Raw genomic sequence first — 19,950 nt, 5'->3', positions numbered from 1 at the left:
AGAACATTTTTTTCACAAAAAATTGTAAAATAACTGTACCATTTCTTTTCTTCTCTATCGGCTTCCCGCCTAAGCAGGGGGTGATGTAGCAGAACCATTTTCTCTGGTGAATCAATGCCTCCACCCCTCTGAGTTCTCTGGCCACAGGCTGACCAATCAACTAACAGGGCGCAGTAGTGATTCATCTGCTCCCTAAAAATCTGGAGGGAACGTCAGCAGTCAGATCCGGACCGCCAGCCTAGCAGAATCCTCTTTTGTCTTCTGTCCACCGGACATCTCGCTATAACATTGACGGTCTCGATTTGAGACAACTGCTATCCAGCCGGGGACACACGATACTGACTGAGTGACTGACCGACGACAACCTTAAAAGAACTTTTTTTTTTCTTCTTCCCTTTTAGCAACCTAGCCTGCTACAAATAAAATACTCTTCATTGTTATTGTTTTAAAGGAAGTTTGTGTTTTTTGTGCCTTGTTCTTTGCTATAATTTATTACCCATCCTCTCCCCCTAAAGATCCTTTTTCTTTGAAATGTCAAAAATTCTGTATCACCACAACAGGCACAACACCGGCACACACACATGTTCCTGTAAACAAAACAGTTCTATCTCATTAATGTTGTGTTCACGGCATTTTCTATTACCTTATTTCTGTATGGAACAACAGCAGTTTTTATTTTATCTTTCCTTCTAGTCAGAGGTCAATTCGTTAAAGCTTGACATAATAGACAATGCTTCGGCTACTCGACTGACATTTGCACCGTTGGCGTCACGATTTCAAGTTAAGTAGTCGTACTACTACTACTACTACTACTACTTTCATATTGTGTTGCTTTCGAACTTGTCGCAGTCACAAAGAAGTCTTCATTAGAAATGTAAGTATAATAATAAACAGAAACATTTTTTAAGAAAACAAAAATAATTGAAATTCTTAAACCCGTAAAGAAATTTTTTAAATACAATTGTATGAAAAAATTTAAAAAAAGAAAAAAGAAAGAAGTGTGAATTCCACCGGCAAACTTAACTGAGAGCGGATGCGCATCAATTAATAAACAATTGTTTACATATTTTTAAAAAGTTTAAGCATATTTAAAGTTGCTTTTTATTACATTTGTTGGACTTTTTGCTTAAAAAAATGATCGCACACTTCTAACAAAACAAAAACTTCATTTTGTAATTGTGTATTCTTTCGACCCCCCCCCCCATTTGAAAAATTAAATGAAATTTTATTTTTGTAAGAGTGTGATTAACTTTTTAGTTTTTACTAATTGTAAATATTCATTTATCACCCAATGCGGAAACAATTGTCCTAAATTTACTGGCATTTTTTTTTTAAGTAAAAGAATTTTTCCACTTCCGCTCCTAATGGTTTTATTTATTTTTGTGGTTTTATGAGTTTTCGAGTGTTCTCAGAACGATTTTCAGTAATTGGTGATTTCAAACCTACGCATTTTAGGTGAAAACATTATTCGTACTTATGTGTCAATATTTTTTTCAATGTTTTTTTATCCCTTTATTCAAGCTGGGGATGGATTGGAACATCCTACTGGATGCCAAACATACAACCGCAATCTCATATTTTCAAACCGAGAGATCTTTTTAAGATTCTGACCGCCCCTTTAAGTGCAATTGCTTGAATCTCTCTTGCATTTGGTTCACCGGGTATATTTACCAGGCAGTTTTTGAAATTCTATGCTCCTGACTGATTCTAGAAATTTGCAGAAAATCAAGCAAAAATAAAAGCAAACGCTTACCACGTTTAAAACATAATTACTGGAAACGATATATCCGGAAAAAATAATTTCATTTAGCGATATAACTGAAATTCTAAACCCTAAGTGGTAGAGTGGTAGACCATATAGACTGTTGTTTTAGTAACATTTACAATTTTAGACGGTTTAAATTCCATCGGCCATAAAGTGAGTATGTTTATCTACTGGCCCCACCGTGACAAGGTCAGTTTACAGTAAAGAATCTAGTCCCCACCTTATAAAGGGGCGATTTGATTTGACAAGAACAATTTTACAATAATAGCAAAGTGATTTTCCTTTCGGCGGAAGAAAAGGAATCCTTTTTAAAAAAACTGTTTTCGATTATTGGTCTTGAAACGGATCGACATTTGCATAAAAATGTTGGTTATATTGAAACGGTTTACTCCTAAAACAATCATTTTGATTTTATTATTTGTTTCTTACAAACTGAACACGCCTTCCTAAGTATGGGTGGTCGCAATTCTTGTGCTTCTAAAAAGTGAACTGATTTAAAATTAAAACTTAGGTTAAAACGAAACAAAACAAAAACAATTCAATTGAACGTTGGGGTTTGTATTACCATACACATAGATTAAAAAAAGTTGTCAAAAAACAAATATGTAACAAATAAATGTTATCAAAGGCAAGGTAAGTTACTTTTCTACCAAACTGGATATATTTTTCGTGTTTTTATTCAATTTAACATGTTTATTCAGCTCGAAAACCATACAGTGTTTACCGATGTATTGGAACATTCAAGATGGCGTTTATTCTCTCTTTAACACGGTAAGTGTGGGAAAAGATGTTATAAATAAAAAACCGGATAAAATACTGTTAAAAACTCGCTCAATATATGTTACCGTGACATAGATTGACATATATTCGGCGGGTTTTTAATAGTATTTTGTATAGTTTTTTTATTTATAACACCTTTTTCCATACTTACGGTGTTAAAGAGGGTGTGAGATGTCATCTTGAATTTTCGAATACATCGGTAAACACTGTATGTTTTTCGAGCTGAATAAATGTTACATTGAATAAAAACACAAAACATATATTCAGTTTGGCAGAAAAGTAACTTATCTTGCTTTTGATAACATTTATTTGTTATATATTTGTTTTTTGACAACTTTTTCGAATCTACGTGTACAGTAATACAAACCCAAACCTTTGTTTATTTTCTTCAGACTGCAATTAATAATTAATCTTTGTTATAATTTGTCAGATTTTAAGATTTACACAGTTTAATGATTAATAATATTATAAACATTTATATAGAAAATACTAGCGGGGGTACCTGGCGTTGCCCGAGTGTTTGTTTCCGGGACGGGGGCGGGGGAGTTTTAAAAAATGTTATGGTAGGTAAGTAGGAAGGATCAAACCCGGAGTCATGAGTAAAAGTAGGAAAATAAAGTGTGTAAAAAAAACAAAAAAAAAAAAAAACAAACATCTGCAACGTTAACAGTTCGGCCACCAAGAAAAGTCCATTCCAGTTGTTGAGGAAAAAAACAAACAAAAAAAAACGACTACGGTAGGTCGGCGCGAATGTGAATTGTCCAGCACGCTAACCACTACGCCACAGAGCACTGCAGCTTAGTTTAGTGATTTTAAATAACTTCACATGAAAGAACTACGAAGCCAAACCGGTGTTCTCTTCTCAACTGTTCCTTGTGAACGATCCCCAAACGGTGTTAAGTGGTGGCAGGGGGAGGAGGAATTTATTAGAGAGAAAATATTTTACCACTTCCATTGATCTTAACCGATTTTGGCTGTGACTTCTCAGCAGAAAAAGTATAGAAATCTAAGATTATCGAGGAATTTGAGAAATAATAAGCCTATAACACACCTCAGATATTGTTCTGCCGTTTGTGCATATTATATTTGCATGAAATATCTTGATTTTTAATCCTATTAATGTCAAAATCAGACGGGAAAAAATGAGTTCATTTTATTTATATAGATTATATTTGCATGAAATATCTTGATTTTTAATCCTATTAATGTCAAAATCAGACGGGAAAAAATGAGTTCATTTTATTTATATAGATAGAAAAAAATGAGTTCATTTTATTTATATAGATAGAAAGAATAGAAGATAGATAGATAGATAGATAGATAGATAGATAGATAGATAGAAGATATTTATATAGAAGAAGAGAAGAGATAGAGAAGAGAAGAAGAGAAAAAGATGAAATACGGTTTTACTGAATGTTCATGTTCGGCTTCCATACTTTTGTTCGGTAAAAAGAAACAAACAAAATATAAGGGGGTGGCCTACAAAATGCTTAATATTTGTGCAATAATATTTTCAAATCGGTTAATCTGGCGATAAAATAGCTGACAAGAGCCATGTTTATATAAAAACTTAATGGGTTTGTATTACTATACACATAGATTCGAAAAAGTTGTCAAAAAACAAATATATAACAAATAAATGTTATCAAAGGCAAGATAAGTTACTTTTCTGCCAAACTGGATATAATTCTCGTGTTTTTATTCAATTTAACATGTTTATTCAGCTCGAAAACCATACAGTGTTTATCGATGTATTCGAAAATTCAAGATGGCGTTTATTCTCTCTTTAACACGGTAAGTTCAGGAAAAGGTGTTATAAATAATAAACTAGACAAAATACTATTAAAAAACACTGAATATATGTCAAGTTATGTCACGATAACATATATTGAGCGAATTTCTAACAGTATTTTGTCTAGTTTATTATTTATTACACCTTTTTCCAAACTTACCGTGTTAAAGAGAGAATCGGCCGCCATCTTGAATTTTCCAATACATCTCTAAACACTGTATGCTTTTCGAGCTGAATAAACATGTTAAATTGAATAAAAACACGAAAATTATATCCAGTTTGGTAGAAAAGTAACTTATCTTGCCTTTGATAACATTTATTTGTTATATATTTGTTTTTTGACAACTTTTTCGAATCTATGTGTACAGTAATACAAACCCAAACTTAATATTAAAAAAAAAATTTAAGCACAATTAAAAATCTATGTTGTAACGGAACATTTTGAAATAATGGAATTTTAATCATTTTAATCTTTTAAAATTAATGTTTACGAAGTTTCTTTTTCTTGGCAATTCAACTGATTAATTCGAAAAAACATAATAATATTAAATTTATATCATTTTTTAATTGCAACTTCAAGGTAAATTTTTGTTCAACACGTGTATTTAAATAAAAAAAAATGTTTTACTTATTTGAGCTCTTACGATTCATAACAAATAGAAATTTCGATAGATTTAAATATATTTTGTTCAAATTTCAAAAAAATAAATATGGGGGGGGGCACGTACTAAAAAAAAATATTTCGCCTCGTATATTTTACGGAAACTGCATTTTATATGTAATTACATTCTAAAATGGATAAGTATAAAAAATTTCACGAAAATGTGCCCATTAGTTGATTTTTTCTAGATTTATTAAACACGTGAAGCGAGGTGCTCGCTGGGCAAAACAACAAACAACTCACTTAAAATTAATTTTTCAAAAACATTAATAAGAAAACAAATATTTAGAAAAATTAATTAAAAACAAATAATCAGACTTGGCTTGTTATAAGAGGTGTAAATTTATTTGCCCTGGTGTATCACACTCGTGTTTATTTTGAGTCCAAAAAAAAAGAAGAAGAAATCCTTCCCGACTCGTCAAATGTTTTTGGCGTTAAGTTGGAAAGAAACGATAAATTAATTTTCTTTAGAAAAGCCGTTCGGGTAAGGAGCGGAGTGAATAGATAAGAAGAATGTTTTTCTTTTTTTTGTGTGGTTTCACCATTGGAACCGGCACAGGGTGTGTCACGCACGAGCGACAGAGCGTGGCAGTAACGCGTCTTACTCCTCTGGTGTTCACGAGCAAAAAGAGAGCGAGAGACTCCTCGAATTTAGCGCCACGGCTTTTTTTCGTCTTTTTTTGGAGCTCTCCGGAAACGGTGAATGTTCAATGTCACTGTCCAAATTAGTTCCGGGGTAGATGCTACATACCCCCCTACTAGACAGTATGTCGAACAAAAGAAAGTGGAAAAGTCACTGGGTATACACAGCAAATCGGTGAGGACGTTGCACTAATCTGCCCGATCTGGTAGAAGTTGTAATTACTGGTGAATCGAAGTTTCCGTTCTGAACTGCAGTGTTTTGTGTCCGTTTGCTTGCTAGCACATCGTCATCCAGAATACCTTTCTTCAGGCGATCAACACTGACTGAATCTCGTCTTCTGTCAATGTCGATAACGAAGAACTTTGAGTAGCGTTTCAATACCTTAAAGGGATCAGAATACGGTGTTTGCAGTCGAGCTGTGCCTCCATCGTTCCGAACAAACACATGAGTCCACGATTGTATGTCTTTGGGGACGTGAGTGCGTGTGTTCTGTGTTCTCGGGGCAACGTTAGAAGGTTTTGCCAAGTATTCCCTCACACGAGAGGTATAACTTGTTGGGTCAGGCATGCGTGTAGGAGTGGTCGGTGCGACCATCTGTCCAGGGAGAGTCAGCGTTGTTCCGTAAATCATTTCGGCAGGCGTAAAGCCAATCTCTGCTTTTATGGTGGATCTGATGCCTAATAGAATGAAGGGGAGGTACTCTGTCCACCTGTTAGGGTCGGAATGTGCTCTAATAGCTGCTTTCAACTGACGGTGCAGACGCTCGATCATGCCGTTTGCCGCCGGGTGGTACGAGGTAGTCCTTATGTGTTTGCTTCCCAGTAGGTGAGACAACTCAGAAAAAAGATAGGAATCGAATTGTCTGCCCCTATCGGTTGTGATGGTGTGAGGCACACCATAATGCGATATCCAATGTGTAACCAGGTCCATTTGCGAACGTCTCGGTTAATGGCTGTCCAGATGAAACGAGAAGTCACTAGCTTCTGTGTGGAACGAATGCCAGGATGTGACAAGTTGTGTAATTGAAAGAAGACAGCTCACCTATGCTTAAGGGGTACATAGGGGCGTTCATGACTGTTCGAAACATCACACCATATCGTCTCGTTGGAACAAGGTACTGGGACTTGCTTGAAAGTTAGATTTTCGGAGTGACGTAAGCGATTTAGTTCTTCGTCATCCCGTTGGTCGATGGCGATCTGGTGGAGGTCGATCTCGTCAATCGCTTGAATGGCATCGATGTGCATTCTCGACAATGCATCTGCAACTACGTTCTCCTTCCCTCTGATATACTTGATATCCGCAGTAAATTGTGATATGAAATCCAAATGGCGAGCTTCCCTGGGTGAGTATTTTCCGGGCTTGGCAAGCAAAGCATGCGATAACGGCTTGTGATCCGTAAAAAGCGTGAAAGTGGATCCTTCCAACATGTAACGAAAGTGTTTAACTGTGCAGTATGCGGCCAAAAGTTCCCTGCTGAAAATGCTGTATTTGGTTTCAGCGTGCTGAAGACGCCTTGAGAAAAAAGCTAGTGGTTGCCAAGTATTATCCACTAATTGTTGCAGTACACCTCCAATGCCAACGTCGGATGCATCGACGGATAAAGCTAGGGGTGCATCTGGACGGGGAAAAACCAACATTGTCGCTTCTGTTAATGCCTGCTTGACCTTATCGAAGGAACGTAATTCCGTTTCGCTTAATGTAATCGTCTCATTTTTTTTGTTTTTATTTCTGAGTACGTCGGTTAATGGCTGCACGATTTCAGCACAATGGGGCACGAAACGTTGATAGAAATTAATTAAACCAAGGAACTCTCGAAGTTTACGAAGTGAAGTGGGAGCTTGGTAATCGACTATAGATTGGACTTTCTCTGGAAGGGGACGGATACCTTCTTTGTCGATTAAATGGCCGAGAAACGAAAGTGAAAAAACTCCAAACTCGCATTTTTGGGGGTTAATAATAACGCCATAATCTGTCAATCTGTGAAATAACTGCTGCAGATGCTGTAAGTGTTCACGTTCTGATGCACTTGCCACGAGGAGATCGTCGATATATGCATAGACGAATGGTAGTCCTCGCAAAACTGCGTCGATAAAGCGTTGAAAAGATTGCCCTGCATTACGTAATCCAAAGGGCATGCGTAAGAATTCAAAAAGGCCGAAAGGAGTTGTGATCGCAGTCTTGCGTAAGAATTCGAAAAGGCCGAAAGGAGTTGTGATCGCAGTCTTAGAAACATCCTCTGGGTGTACGGGAATCTGGTTGTACGCGCGAACAAGGTCGATTTTGGAGAACACTGTTTTTCCGTGAAGCGAGTTAGAAAAGTCTTGCAGATGCGAAATAGGGTAATTGTCCGGAGTAGTGCGACTGTTAAGTGCGCGGTAATCCCCACAAGGGCGCCATTCGCTGGCTGATTTTTTTGGCATCATGTGGAGTGGCGATGACCAGTTGCTATTAGAGGGTCGAATAATGCCTAAATCCAACATGTGCTGAAATTCTTGTTTAGCCGCCCTTAAACAATCGGGTTTAAGTCTGCGCGGGCGCGCGCTCACAGGCAGTCCCCTTGTTTGGATATGATGAGTGACATTGTGTTTAACTTTGTCACTGTTAAACGTAGGATGAGTTAATTCTGGGAAACCTCGCAGCAAATCTGTATACGGATCCGTGGTGTCTTTACGTATAACTGGGCTGATCTCGGTCGACCCACTGATTATGCCTTGCACGGAATGTCCAGTGTTATTATCAATGAGTTTGCCACGTTTGACATCTACAAGGATGCTGAAATGGTGCAGAAAATCCGCCCTTAAAATCGGAACGGGTAGCTTTGCGACGATGAAGACCCAACATAGTGCGCGCTGTAATCCAAGATTTAATGTTATCGATGTCTCTCCGTAAGTAGGAATGGAGGAGTGATTCACTGCGTGTAGAAATAAGTTTGATTGAGGACGATTCTCTTTCACAAACTTCTTAGGGATGATACTGACTTCCGCACCGGTATTAACGAGAAATCATATACCAGTGGTTCTATCAGTCACGTACAGGGTGCGACGAATGTTGTTCTTGCCAGGAGTGTCTGCCGCTCCTACTGCCTGGCCTGGGCGTTTCCCGAGAGACGTTTCTTCGTATATGAACATGGCTGGTGGCATCGGTAAGCTCTTTCACCAAAACGCACGTGGTACTTGCAGAACCCACCGCTGTTCTGAGTGCTGCTAAATCGCCGGGGACGGACTCGCTCAGTGGGGTGCTTATGCATTTTTGGTTTGAGCTCGAGGCCACGTAACTGTTCACTCAGGTCATGAATCATTTGAGCCTGTTGCTCTAGTTCCTCGCGTATATACGTGGAGGGGTTTGCGACGTTAGGCAGGGCATCGTTAGAGCTGTGCGTGTGAACTGGGGCTATGGAAACGGTCACGTCCATAATTTTGTCATTCGAAGAGGCGAGTATCATTTGAATACTCGATGGCAATCTATTGACGAAAAGTTGTTTAAGTATGTCCGGCGGTAGTGAGTTCTCACCCATTAACAGCTTCATACGTCTGAGTAACTGAGACGGTTTCCGATCTCCGAGTTCTTCTTCTACGAGAAGTTGACGAAGGCGTTTCTGCTGTGAATCGGTTGTCCTACGAATCAATTCCGATTTGAAATAATCATAGCTGATCGATCCAGGGGGTGACATGATCAGGTCGCGAACCTCCGCCATTACTTCATGCGTTAATGCGGCCACCACATGGTTGAATTTCGTCACATCGCTCAAGAACCTTTGCGTGTAGAACTGGGTCTCTACGTGTGCGTCCAAAAAGGAGGAATCCTCAAAATAGCCTGAGTAGCCGTCGTTGAAGGAAGCGCCTCACTGTCCATCGTGGGGAACGCGTTGAAGAGAACGATGACCGCAGAAAATCTCTGTGAGATCCTTTACGCCTAGAAAAACCGATGTGCCGCTAAGGTCGACATGCACGTCATTCGGAGTGCGCGTGGTCGCTGAGAAATTTCCCTTGTGTGTGATTACAGGTAATTCTTCCTTATTGATAATATCCACAATTCCTTGCGTGTTCTGCCAAAGTCTAACGAAAAAAAAAAGGGGTCACCAGTGAAGCGAGGTGCTCGCTGGGCAAAACAACAAACAGCTCACTTAAAATTAATTTTTCAAAAACATTAATAAGAAAACAAATATTTAGAAAAATTAATTAAAAACAAATAATCAGACTTGGCCTGTTATAAGAGGTGTAAATTTATTTGCCCTGGTGTATCACACTCGTGTTTATTTTGAGTTCGAAAAAAAAGAAGAAGAAATCCTTCCTGACTGGTCAAATGTTTTTGGCGTTAAGTTGGAAAGAAACGATAAATTAATTTTCTTTAGAAAAGCCGTTCGGGTAAGGAGCAGAGTGAATAGATAAGAAGAATGTTTTTCTTTTTTTTGTGTGGTTTCACCATTGGAACCGGCACAGGGTGTGTCACGCACGAGCGACAGAGCGTGGCAGTAACGTGTCTTACTCCTCTGGTGTTCGCGAGAGACTCCTCGAATTTAGCGCCACGGCTTTTTTTCGTCTTTTTTTGGAGCTCTCCGGAAACGGTGAATGTTCAATGTCACTGTCAAAATTAGTTCCGTGGTAGACGCTACACACGGGTATGTTTTCACGTTCGAAATGCTTACTACATGGGAACGTTATTTTAAAGCACCAATTATGTAAACACTATTTTCGTCTCGCAATTTCATTATTTTCGTACGATGAAAAAATTTTTTTAAAATTATTACTAGTTTATTTTGCCCTTCTTCTTTTAAATGGTACAAAAGTTATACTGATATAATATTAATTTATAATAAAGTTACATCATTTTACATATAGGGGGGGGGTAATTCTGTGGTGACTTTTGGAGGTGCCTAATAAACACTGTTTGATTTGATTATTTTAATTGGTATTTGCAAAATAAAATTTTTTGCAAATCGCAAAAGTCAAATAACAAATTAAAGCAGTAAATTAATTTGCCCTATCACCTCTTGGCTAATCTGAGTAAACTAGTCTATTGGTAGCTTATTTGTGAGATAATCACTTCATGATCAAAATGTTTAAAAAAATGTTGTACAAAATAAATATTTGAAGAAAAAGTAGAATAGAAATTTTAAAACTAGGTAAAAAAGACGAGAAAAATTTGACAATTATTAATATTTTTTTTATATAATTAGAAATTACCAAAGATATTTCTAAACCTTATGTGTTTCAATTTATTATAACTCTGAGATGGTTATGATAAAAAACAAAAATACTTTATTTTTTGTTTTTCATTTTTTTTATTACTAAGATGTCACCTCTTATCAAGGCCCAAAAGCCATTCGAAGATAAAAGTTGGATAAGTGTCAGGTGAATGGTGAAACAATACTGATAATTGGTAATAATGGCAGAGATTAGGCTGAATTTGATTATTTTAGAGGGCGGCTCAACAAGAATTTTTTTACATTGGACTTGAAAACGATCATGTTGTACTTAGCTTGAAAGCAGATCTGCAGAATTTTCTTCCACACATGGGCAGTTCTAGGAAAGTTCTACTCCATCATTATTGGCAATCATCAACTGGGATAAGAGTTTCAATAAAATTACTTGTTCGACCCCCCCCCCCCCCAAAAAAAAAAAAAATCATAGAAACTGCGTCAGGTGTAGAATAATTTTTTTCTCTTTTATTGAAGCAGTTGCAAAACTTTGCACACAGAAAAAAAAGAGGGATAGTCGGAGGGAAAGGTGAGTTTAAAAAAAGTAACCTTGCTGTGAACTCTTGTTTGTTTGAACTTTTAGTTTTCATTCATGTCTCCGGGCAACGCCAGGTAGCCGTCCTACGGCATTCCAGTTATAGTACTGAAAAAACTCCAACCAGAACTTGCCCTCATACTTACAAAACTGTTTAAGCGTTGCCTTAAGGAGAAGTGCTTTCCAACACCCTGGAAAACCTCATCAGTATGCTCTGTATTTAAGAATTCAGGTGAAAAGTCATCCCCCCTCTCAGTACAGACCAATAAGTCTCCTGTGTGTCATGAGTAAGTTGTTGGAATCCATATTAAATAAAGAAGTAGTCAACCACCTCAACAGAAACAACCTTCTTAGTGACATGCAATATGGTTTCCGCTCTGCAAGATCTACAGCTGATGTGCTAACGGTTATATCTTATAGGATTAGTGAATCTCTTGACAAAGGCTTCCTTTCCAGGGCAATTGCTCTTGACATATCAAAGGCCTTCGATAAGGTATTTTTTTTTTTTATTTTTTTTTTTACACAGTGGTCACCACTTATCAAGGCCCTGAAGCCACTCAGGGATAAGGGTTATTGCAAGTACATTACGTTAGTGTGGAGATTTGATGAAGCGTTTACTTAAGGGGGCGGTTCATTAGGAATTTGTTAACGTTGGACTTTAAGACATCCAAGTTGTAGTCAGGTGGGAAGCAGGCAGACGGAACAGAGTTCCATAGGCGTGCAGTTCTAAAAAAGAAGCTTTGTTCATGGAATCCACGTTTTGATTTAGGCACAGATAAAGAGTGGGGGAAATTTTTCACAGTGGATTCGGCTAGACGGGTGTTTTTCGTGAAAGATTGGCAAGGGGGGACCAGAGATTGGAGTTCAGACGAGCACCTGCCATGGAAATAACGATAAAACAAGGAAAGGCTCACAACGTCTCTTCTGTGGGAGAGAGGCTGCAAAGTAGAGAAAAGGGCATCCCCCACTAAGCCACGAAGTCTATTTTGTACTCTGTCAAGGCAGGATAGGCTGTTTTTAGCAGCTCCTGCCCAGATATGGCAGCAGTATTCCATCCTTGGACATACTTGGCTTTTATATAGATAGAGAATTGCATCAGTAGTGAGATATCTTCTGGAGTCTACTTCACAAGATTTCCAGCTACGGTATCACTGGAAATGTCTTCTCAATCATTAAATCATTTCTCTCCGATAGGTTCATAAGAGTAGTGGTTGATGGGCAAAAATCAAAAGCCCACAGTATTAATTCTGGAGTCCCTCAGGGGTCCACTCATACTTAAATCATTCGTTGACATCTATGCTGATGATACGACCATCTATGGCAACACATCAAAGGCCGTAAATGACAAAGTTCTCTCTAATTCTCTCTCCTCTGATCTTGAGCATGTGGTACAGTGGGGGAAGAGGTGGCTGGTCACTTTTGATGCTTCCAAAACCAAGCTTCTATCTTTACATCATCAACGCTCTGATCCCAATCTGGCATCAATTGAAATGGATGGCTCTCGTCTTGGGGAGGCTCCATGTTTTGACAAGCTTCTGGATTTGACCTTTACTCCTGATCTGAAATGGAACACGTACATCAGGTCTGTTGCCAAGGACGCTAGGAAAATGGTGGGATCCTTCTACCGCTCCAGAAGATCTCACTACTGATGCAATTCTCTATCTGTATAAAAGCCAAATACGTCCAAGGATGGAGTACTGCTGCCACATCTGGGCAGGAGCTGCTAAAAACAGCCTATCCTGCCTTGACAGAGTACAAAATAGACTTTGTGGTTTAGTGGGGGATGCCCTTTTCTCTGCCCTGCAACCTCTCTCCCACAGAAGAGACGTTGCGAGCCCGTCTTTGTTTTATCATTATTTCCATGGCACGTGCTCATCTGAGCTCCAATCTCTCGTCTCCCCCTCGCCAATCTTTCACAAGAAACACCCGTCTGGCTGAAACTACTGTTAATAATTTTCCCCACTCTTTATCTGTGCCTAAATCAAAACGTGGATTCCATGAGCAAAGTTTCTTTCTTAGAACTGCACGCTAGTGGAACTCTCTGCCGCTTGCCTGTTTCCCACCTGACTACAACTTGGATGTCTTCAAGTCCAACATAAACAAACTCCTGATAAACCGCCCCCTTAAGTAAGACACTCTATCAAAACCCCCAATACTAATGATTACTAGGATACTATCCCATTGATTACTGTACACGCAATAACCCTTATCCCTGAGTGGCCTTCGAACCTTGATAAGTGGTGACCCCTATGTAAAAAAAAAAAAATGTAATTTTAAAGATTAATTTCTAAGCAAAATATATTGATAAAAACGTTTGAATAAAAATAAAACTTCTCTTTTTACACAAACACACTGACAAAATGTAAATGAGTAGTGTTGTTTTAAATGGACAAAAATAAAAAGTGCGTCTTCAAATATAAGATTTAAATAAATTTATATCTTAACAAAAATGAATGTGAGTCAATATAAATAAATTAGCAAAACTTTGTATATCCTTTGTCATCCACATCTATATTTCGACCACTCATTGGCCAAATAGATTTTTTATCAAAAGAAAAGCACATTTTCATGATGGGGTGTTGAAAAAAGCTGCTCCTTTTGAAAGAAAGAGCTGAAATTGCTTCTTTTTAAAAATGGGGAGCATAAAGGGAGTTAGTTCCCATTTGGAGACTGGGAGTTGGAGCAGTTGTAAAAATAGTGGAGTGCATAAGTCATTGTGTATCGATCACTGTTCATGTCACAGTCTGGAATTATTTCGACATTCTTTTTTTGATTATATATCAAGTAGAGTTAACCTGTTTTTTTTTTTTCATATAATTCTGTTTTGTCAATTATTTTTTCTTTCAGTTTAACTTTGAAATTCTATTTGTCTGCGTAAATCATTAGTTCGGTTGCCATCTTTACCCAAATTCAGATTGACAATATTGTTCTGGTGTTCATGCATTAAATAATTTTTTTTTTGTACACCAGCTTGGAATTGCAGCTGACTTGAGTAAAATGATTCCTTTTTAAGCAGTTCCTACACTCTTATTCTAACGCAGGATACGTCATGAATGTTGTCAAATATCAACAATGCTAGTAAGCCACATGGTTGGTATCTCTGAGTAACATGGTTAGGGTTTGCGTATATCTGAGATTGGTTGTTGACTCCTTTACTGTTTCTGTTACTTTGCGTGTATCGCATGTGGCTTTCATTATTGCTGCAGCTCATCTGTGAGCAAGTTCAATGGCCTTGACTTCATCTAATATTTGCTTCTTAGTGTTCTTCTTCAAACCTTAGAGGATGAACAGTCTTGCAGTATCTCGTCAAGATTTTCTGGTTTGCATCTTGGAAGTTTTTAACCTAGTATTGTAAAAATCCAAGTTTATTTTACATTGCGTGTCGAAATTTGAAAATTTTGTATGATGTGAAATGCTTGGTTAGCAATTTTTTCACTGTTTCGTGTTGGTTCGGTATTACTACCTAATCTTCTACTTCAGTGGTTGTTTCGATGCCTTTCTGTTTGTCAGTGAAATTGTGAAAGACTTCAAAAACTTTTTCTCCAGCATAGTTTCAAAGACTTCTCTTTTTTTGTTAGTATTAATAAACAAGTTTTCCAATTTATCTATCCCACTTTTGCCACCGAATGGCAATTGTATTTTGATTGGCATGGATGCTTAAATTAGGAAAAAAAGTTGTTAGCTATATCTCTCTTCTCTCAAACAGACTTTTTTTGTTGAGAACATGAACACAGCATTAAAATCCTAATTGTCAGTTGAAATGTAGACTTGCCTCACAAGACTCAAGTGAAAGGTAAAATAAAATAAAAAAAGACATATATTTTCAATTCACAATGAAGTAGAATCGCTGAGTTTTCCTTGGGCGTTTTAAAAAAAAATTCCAGTATCTCTCAATGGGCATATCCAGTTTTTTAACTTCCAATATGCAAAGAGAGGCAAGTTTTGGTCGAATGCTAAAATTAGGAGACATAATAATATAATTTTGATTTCAATCATCAACATTCTAATCCACATTTGTCATCAATTGAAATGAATGGCTCTCGTCTTCAGGAGGCCTCAAGTTTTGACAAGCTTCTGGGCTTGACCATTACTCCTGATCTTAAATGGAACACGTATATCAAATCTGTTGCCAAGGCCGCTGGAAAAATGGTGGGATCTTTCTATCGATCCAGTAGATATCTCACTGCTGATGCTATTCTCTACCTATATAAGAGCCAGGTACGTCCAAGGATGGAATACTGTTGCCACATCTGGGCAGGAGCTGCTAGAAAGGACTTGTCCTGCCTTGATAGAGTTCAAAATAGACTTCGTAGCCTCGTAGGAGATGTCCTTTTCTCCTCCTTGCAACCGCTATCTCACAGAAGAGATGTTGCGAGTTTGTCTCTGATGTATCGTTATTTTCATGGAAAGTGTTCAACTGAGCTTCAATCTTTGGTCCCCCCTCGCCAAACTTTCACAAGAAACACTCGTCTAGCTATAAACACTATCAATAATTTCCCCCACTCTTTATCTGTGGCTAAACCTAAACGTAGATTCCATGAACAAAGCTTCTTTCTTAGAACTGCACGCCTGTGGAATTGTCTTCCGTTTTCCTGCTTTCCGGCTGACTACAATATGGTTGTCTTTAAGTCTAACGTAAATAAGTTCTTGATGAGCCGTTCCATATAAGTTATCAAATTTACCAAATTTTCATTACTAATGATTACTATATTGACCAATTTCTACTGTACACTCTTTAACCCTTATCCTTGAGTGGCCTCTGGGCCTTGATAATGTGGTGATGCCTTTGTAAAAAAAAAAAAAAAACAAAAAAAAAACAAACGGATATCAAATCTCCATTAATTAACTATAATTACATAATCTCCATTAATTACATAATTGCATATAATTATGATTTACATGACTGAAAGGGCTCTCTGGTGTTGCCCGGGAATGAATAAGTGCTCCTGTGTACTTTTCCTCTCAGTCCTGATCCCCATATTAACACTTTTATTCTTATACCAGCAGGGGCTGCCCGGCCTTGCCCAGTTGTAAAATATGCTTAAATATTTTATAATTCAAGCAAATTTCGTATTTATTATTACAGAGTCAATTCTCTATTGAATATTATATTGTACCTAATATATAATACTGATTTCAAATGATTAAAAAAAATGACTTTGGTGCCATCAGCAAGAATCAAAACCAAAACTGCTTCAGCCACGTTCCTTACTATTTAAGCTATCGATAGATAGATAAGAAAGATTTAAAATCAAACCATTTCAAGCTATGAATGAATTTCTGCATGAGCAAAAGTAATAGAAATATGTTGGCAAGTTGAAATGAACATTTTGCATTTTAACTTGCCGGCATATTTCTGTATGTGTTATTCAACCATCCAAACAAAGATTTTACTCATTATAAACCATCCTTGGTGTATGATTACTATTTTCTGTTAATTTCAGTGTTATGTGACCAGTAGTTTGAGTTTATCAGTTAAATATTTTCATACAGACACACACATGCATATATCTACTTTTTTATGTATATAGATTTTCAATTTCTTTCATTTTCAATTTGAATTGCTTCAAGGGAAATAACTATGGCGTTATTTCCTTAATTTCCAGAATATAAGTTTTTTTTCTCACTCCATAGTCGCTAATTTGGTCCCTGGTAATGCTAAATCAATGAATATTACAGTGAATTGGTGCCCGAGGTAATACTGAAACAATATATATATATATATATATATATATATATATATATATATATATATATATATATATATATATATATAGTTTATTGGTGTATCTTTGATAGCTACGGAGTTTTAGCTGGACATGCAAACAAAAATAACTTTTTATATAAAAGAACTCTTCCTTATTCTTCTAAAAATACTAAAGTCGTTACACATACAAAAATACTAAAGTCGTTACACATACAGATTCTTTTGGGCAGAAATATCACATGTATCAGTAGGCTATAGAATGGGAATAACCCATTGACTAACACTCTGGCAGATCGGTACTTGTACAGTTTAATCAAGACATTAAAAAAATAAAAATATTGAAAAAGTTATATTGTATGTACCCGTTATGGAATGAAGTTCTCCGAAAAAATTTCACTTAATTTGATCAAGTTTTTTTTTTTTTTTTTTTTACAGCAAAAAAAAATATTTATTACAGCGAACTGAAGGCAGCCATCTTTGAATTTGTAGACCATGAGGAAGGTAGTGGGCGCCACAGGGAGATAACTCAGTCTAAAGCGCTAACACCCTCCTCCTCATGTTAAATAATAGCTTTTTTCTCTTCCTCGTGGTCTAAAAATCGAAGCATGGCTACCTTTTGCTCAATGTCATAACAAATTGTTTTTCTGCTGTATAAAATTTTATTTTACTTGATCAAATGAAGTGAAATTTTCTTTTTTAAGAACTTCATTCCAAAATGGGTAAAATATAAATTTTTTTCAATATTTTCATTTTTTAAGGTTTTGATTAAACTGTACAAGTACAGGCAGATCTGCAATCAATCTTGGCTACAATTACTAGTAGTGTTGGATTATCGTTTATTTCCAAGAAAAGACTGACACTAAGGTTTCTTTATTCCAAACATATAGTCTACATCATAGCAGTACAGAAATGATCCTTGCTTTCGTCTATTGTCATCTCCATGTTTCAGGCAATCTTTTGTCATGTGGTTATGGCAATGGTGTGCATAAGTCTGATGATGCCTGATTACTGAGAAGATAGTTCTGTGTTTGGATGGGTCACTGCCCCCTCCCCCTTCGAATATATTTGTATCATGGGTTTGCCTTTGGTAACATTTAATGTCATCTGTTGGGGAGGGGTCTAGCTTCTGTATTTTGTCTTGATTGCTCTAACTTTAATCTCTCATAACTGTTCTAACAGTTGATCAATGGACAGCGCATGCATCCTTCACTCCTTCACAATACTTAACATTATCTAGCAACCCATTTAAATGAGCATGCTAGGATATAGTCTCTTATTCTGCCCAATAAGTCTGCAAATTTCTTAAATTCTACCAAATATATGTCTACAGATTTTCTATAATACAGTCACATGCAATGTATTATAGAAAATCATGTCATTAACAAATGCACATCAATGGTTGTAAATAGGTCCATCTTGATCTGTTCAACTTTTGCTTTTCCATCATCTACCATTTGCTCATAGATTGTAAGTGCTTTTCTGTTAACAAACATTATAACCACAAAACAACTTAAGAGAAAGGATGAGGAGAAATAATTTACATTAAATTAATGAAATGAACCTCAAGTTCTAAAAAATTCAATAATTTTTTTTCCAAAATTTAAAGTGCTAACTTGATAAATAATAATCACACACACACGCACGCGTGCATGCGCGAAAATACTGCAACCAGAAATTAAACTCTTAACTTTTGGGTGTACAATGTATTCAACTACTTACAATTAAACACACTTACTGTTACCACCACAGAATTGACCTACTTTTAAAACTTACTTTATAATATCTTAAAGCCATGTCTGACGCATAAGTGTTGTCTCAATAAGTCAACTGGGATAAAGAAATACAGCATGATATGATGAGGTGTGAAGCAGTAACACCAAAAATTATCTTTTCCCTTCAAAAGAGCCAGTTTCTTCACATGTGTGCTGACTTTTTTGTGGGGAGCGTGAAGGGTATCAAATCATGTCCTACTATAGATCAGCAACAATTCATTTACTAAGTCATCTGTGCTAAATCGTTTACAATAAGTTTTCTTTATTCAAATATTATTTTAAACGTGGATTCAATTAGTCGCAACAAATGGAGAAAGTATATCTGGGTGGCAATGCTATTGATGTTGTTGAAAAGTTTTGTTAATTTGGTGGTATCATTGGAGCACAAGGTGGAGCAGGTGCTAACATGATTCCAAGAATTAGGAGTGGATGGAGTAAGTTGAGTAATCTTCTGCATTTATTAACCAGCAAAGTATTATCATTGTTGACTAAGGGAAGCCATGTGTATACAGTGTGATAATGTATGGAAGTGAAATCTAATCAGTAAGGGTTGAGGGCATGCATCACATGGCGAGAAGTAATATGATTTGGTTGTTTTGTTTTTTAGCATATCAACTCTTTTCATGTTATTTAATGTCAAATCCAGTAATTTGGAAAAGTTTCATGTTTCAAGTTGTTTATATCTTCAAATATTGATTCATGGTGTTTGGTTTGGTTGTTTTGTAAAGAGAGAAGGGAAAAGGAAAAGGGGGGAAAAATGGGCTGTTGTTTTTGTTTTTTGTTTTGCATAACATAATAAAGTTTTGCAAAAGGAAATAGAAAAACAAAAAGCATCAATGTTAGGTGCATTTTATCTCAGGAAGCCAATATTTTCAGACAGCTTGATCCGTTAGCACCAGAAAGTAATATGGGAATGATATGATATATAATATGGATAACATATATATGGATAACATATATAATATAGTAATATGGGAATGATTTGATAGCTGTGTAATGTGAGTTTTAAAGACAGATTTATATCTGTTGACTTTTGAACACTATAGGGAGATTCTTGGGTACATGTAGAACAGTCGAAGTAGCAAGTTTACAGGAGAA

General features: G+C 36.7%; 2 protein-coding genes across 3 annotated transcripts in view; one reads left to right on the top strand and one right to left on the bottom strand.

The window, feature by feature from the left end:
• The first annotated feature begins 221 nt into the window (after nucleotides 1-221).
• Nucleotides 222-19,950, top strand: part of LOC145247376 (arylacetamide deacetylase-like) — a 42,074-nt gene continuing 22,345 nt past the window's right edge. The window contains exon 1 of one of the 2 annotated variants that reach the window (XM_080109057.1): nucleotides 222-874. The gene's annotated coding sequence lies outside the window, so the exon portion shown is untranslated. The remainder of the gene's footprint in view (nucleotides 875-19,950) is intronic. The other variant, XM_080109058.1, reaches the window with a different exon arrangement.
• On the bottom strand, nucleotides 8,718-9,335 carry LOC145247209 (uncharacterized). The gene has a single exon (XM_080108838.1). The coding sequence runs from the start codon at nucleotides 9,333-9,335 to the stop codon at nucleotides 8,718-8,720; it is 618 nt and encodes a 205-aa protein (XP_079964964.1).

The sequence above is a fragment of the Euprymna scolopes genome, chromosome 25 (assembly GCF_053919585.1).
Source record: "Euprymna scolopes isolate OS-2025 chromosome 25, ASM5391958v1, whole genome shotgun sequence".
Taxonomy (NCBI): domain Eukaryota; kingdom Metazoa; phylum Mollusca; class Cephalopoda; order Sepiida; family Sepiolidae; genus Euprymna; species Euprymna scolopes.
Note: the sequence above shows the minus strand (reverse complement) of the source record. Positions and strands in the feature narration are given on the sequence as shown.

Excerpts from the sequence above, each read along its gene's own strand:
- LOC145247209 (XM_080108838.1), bottom strand. The coding sequence starts at position 9,335 with ATGGCGGAGGTTCGCGACCTGATCATGTCACCCCCTGGATCGATCAGC.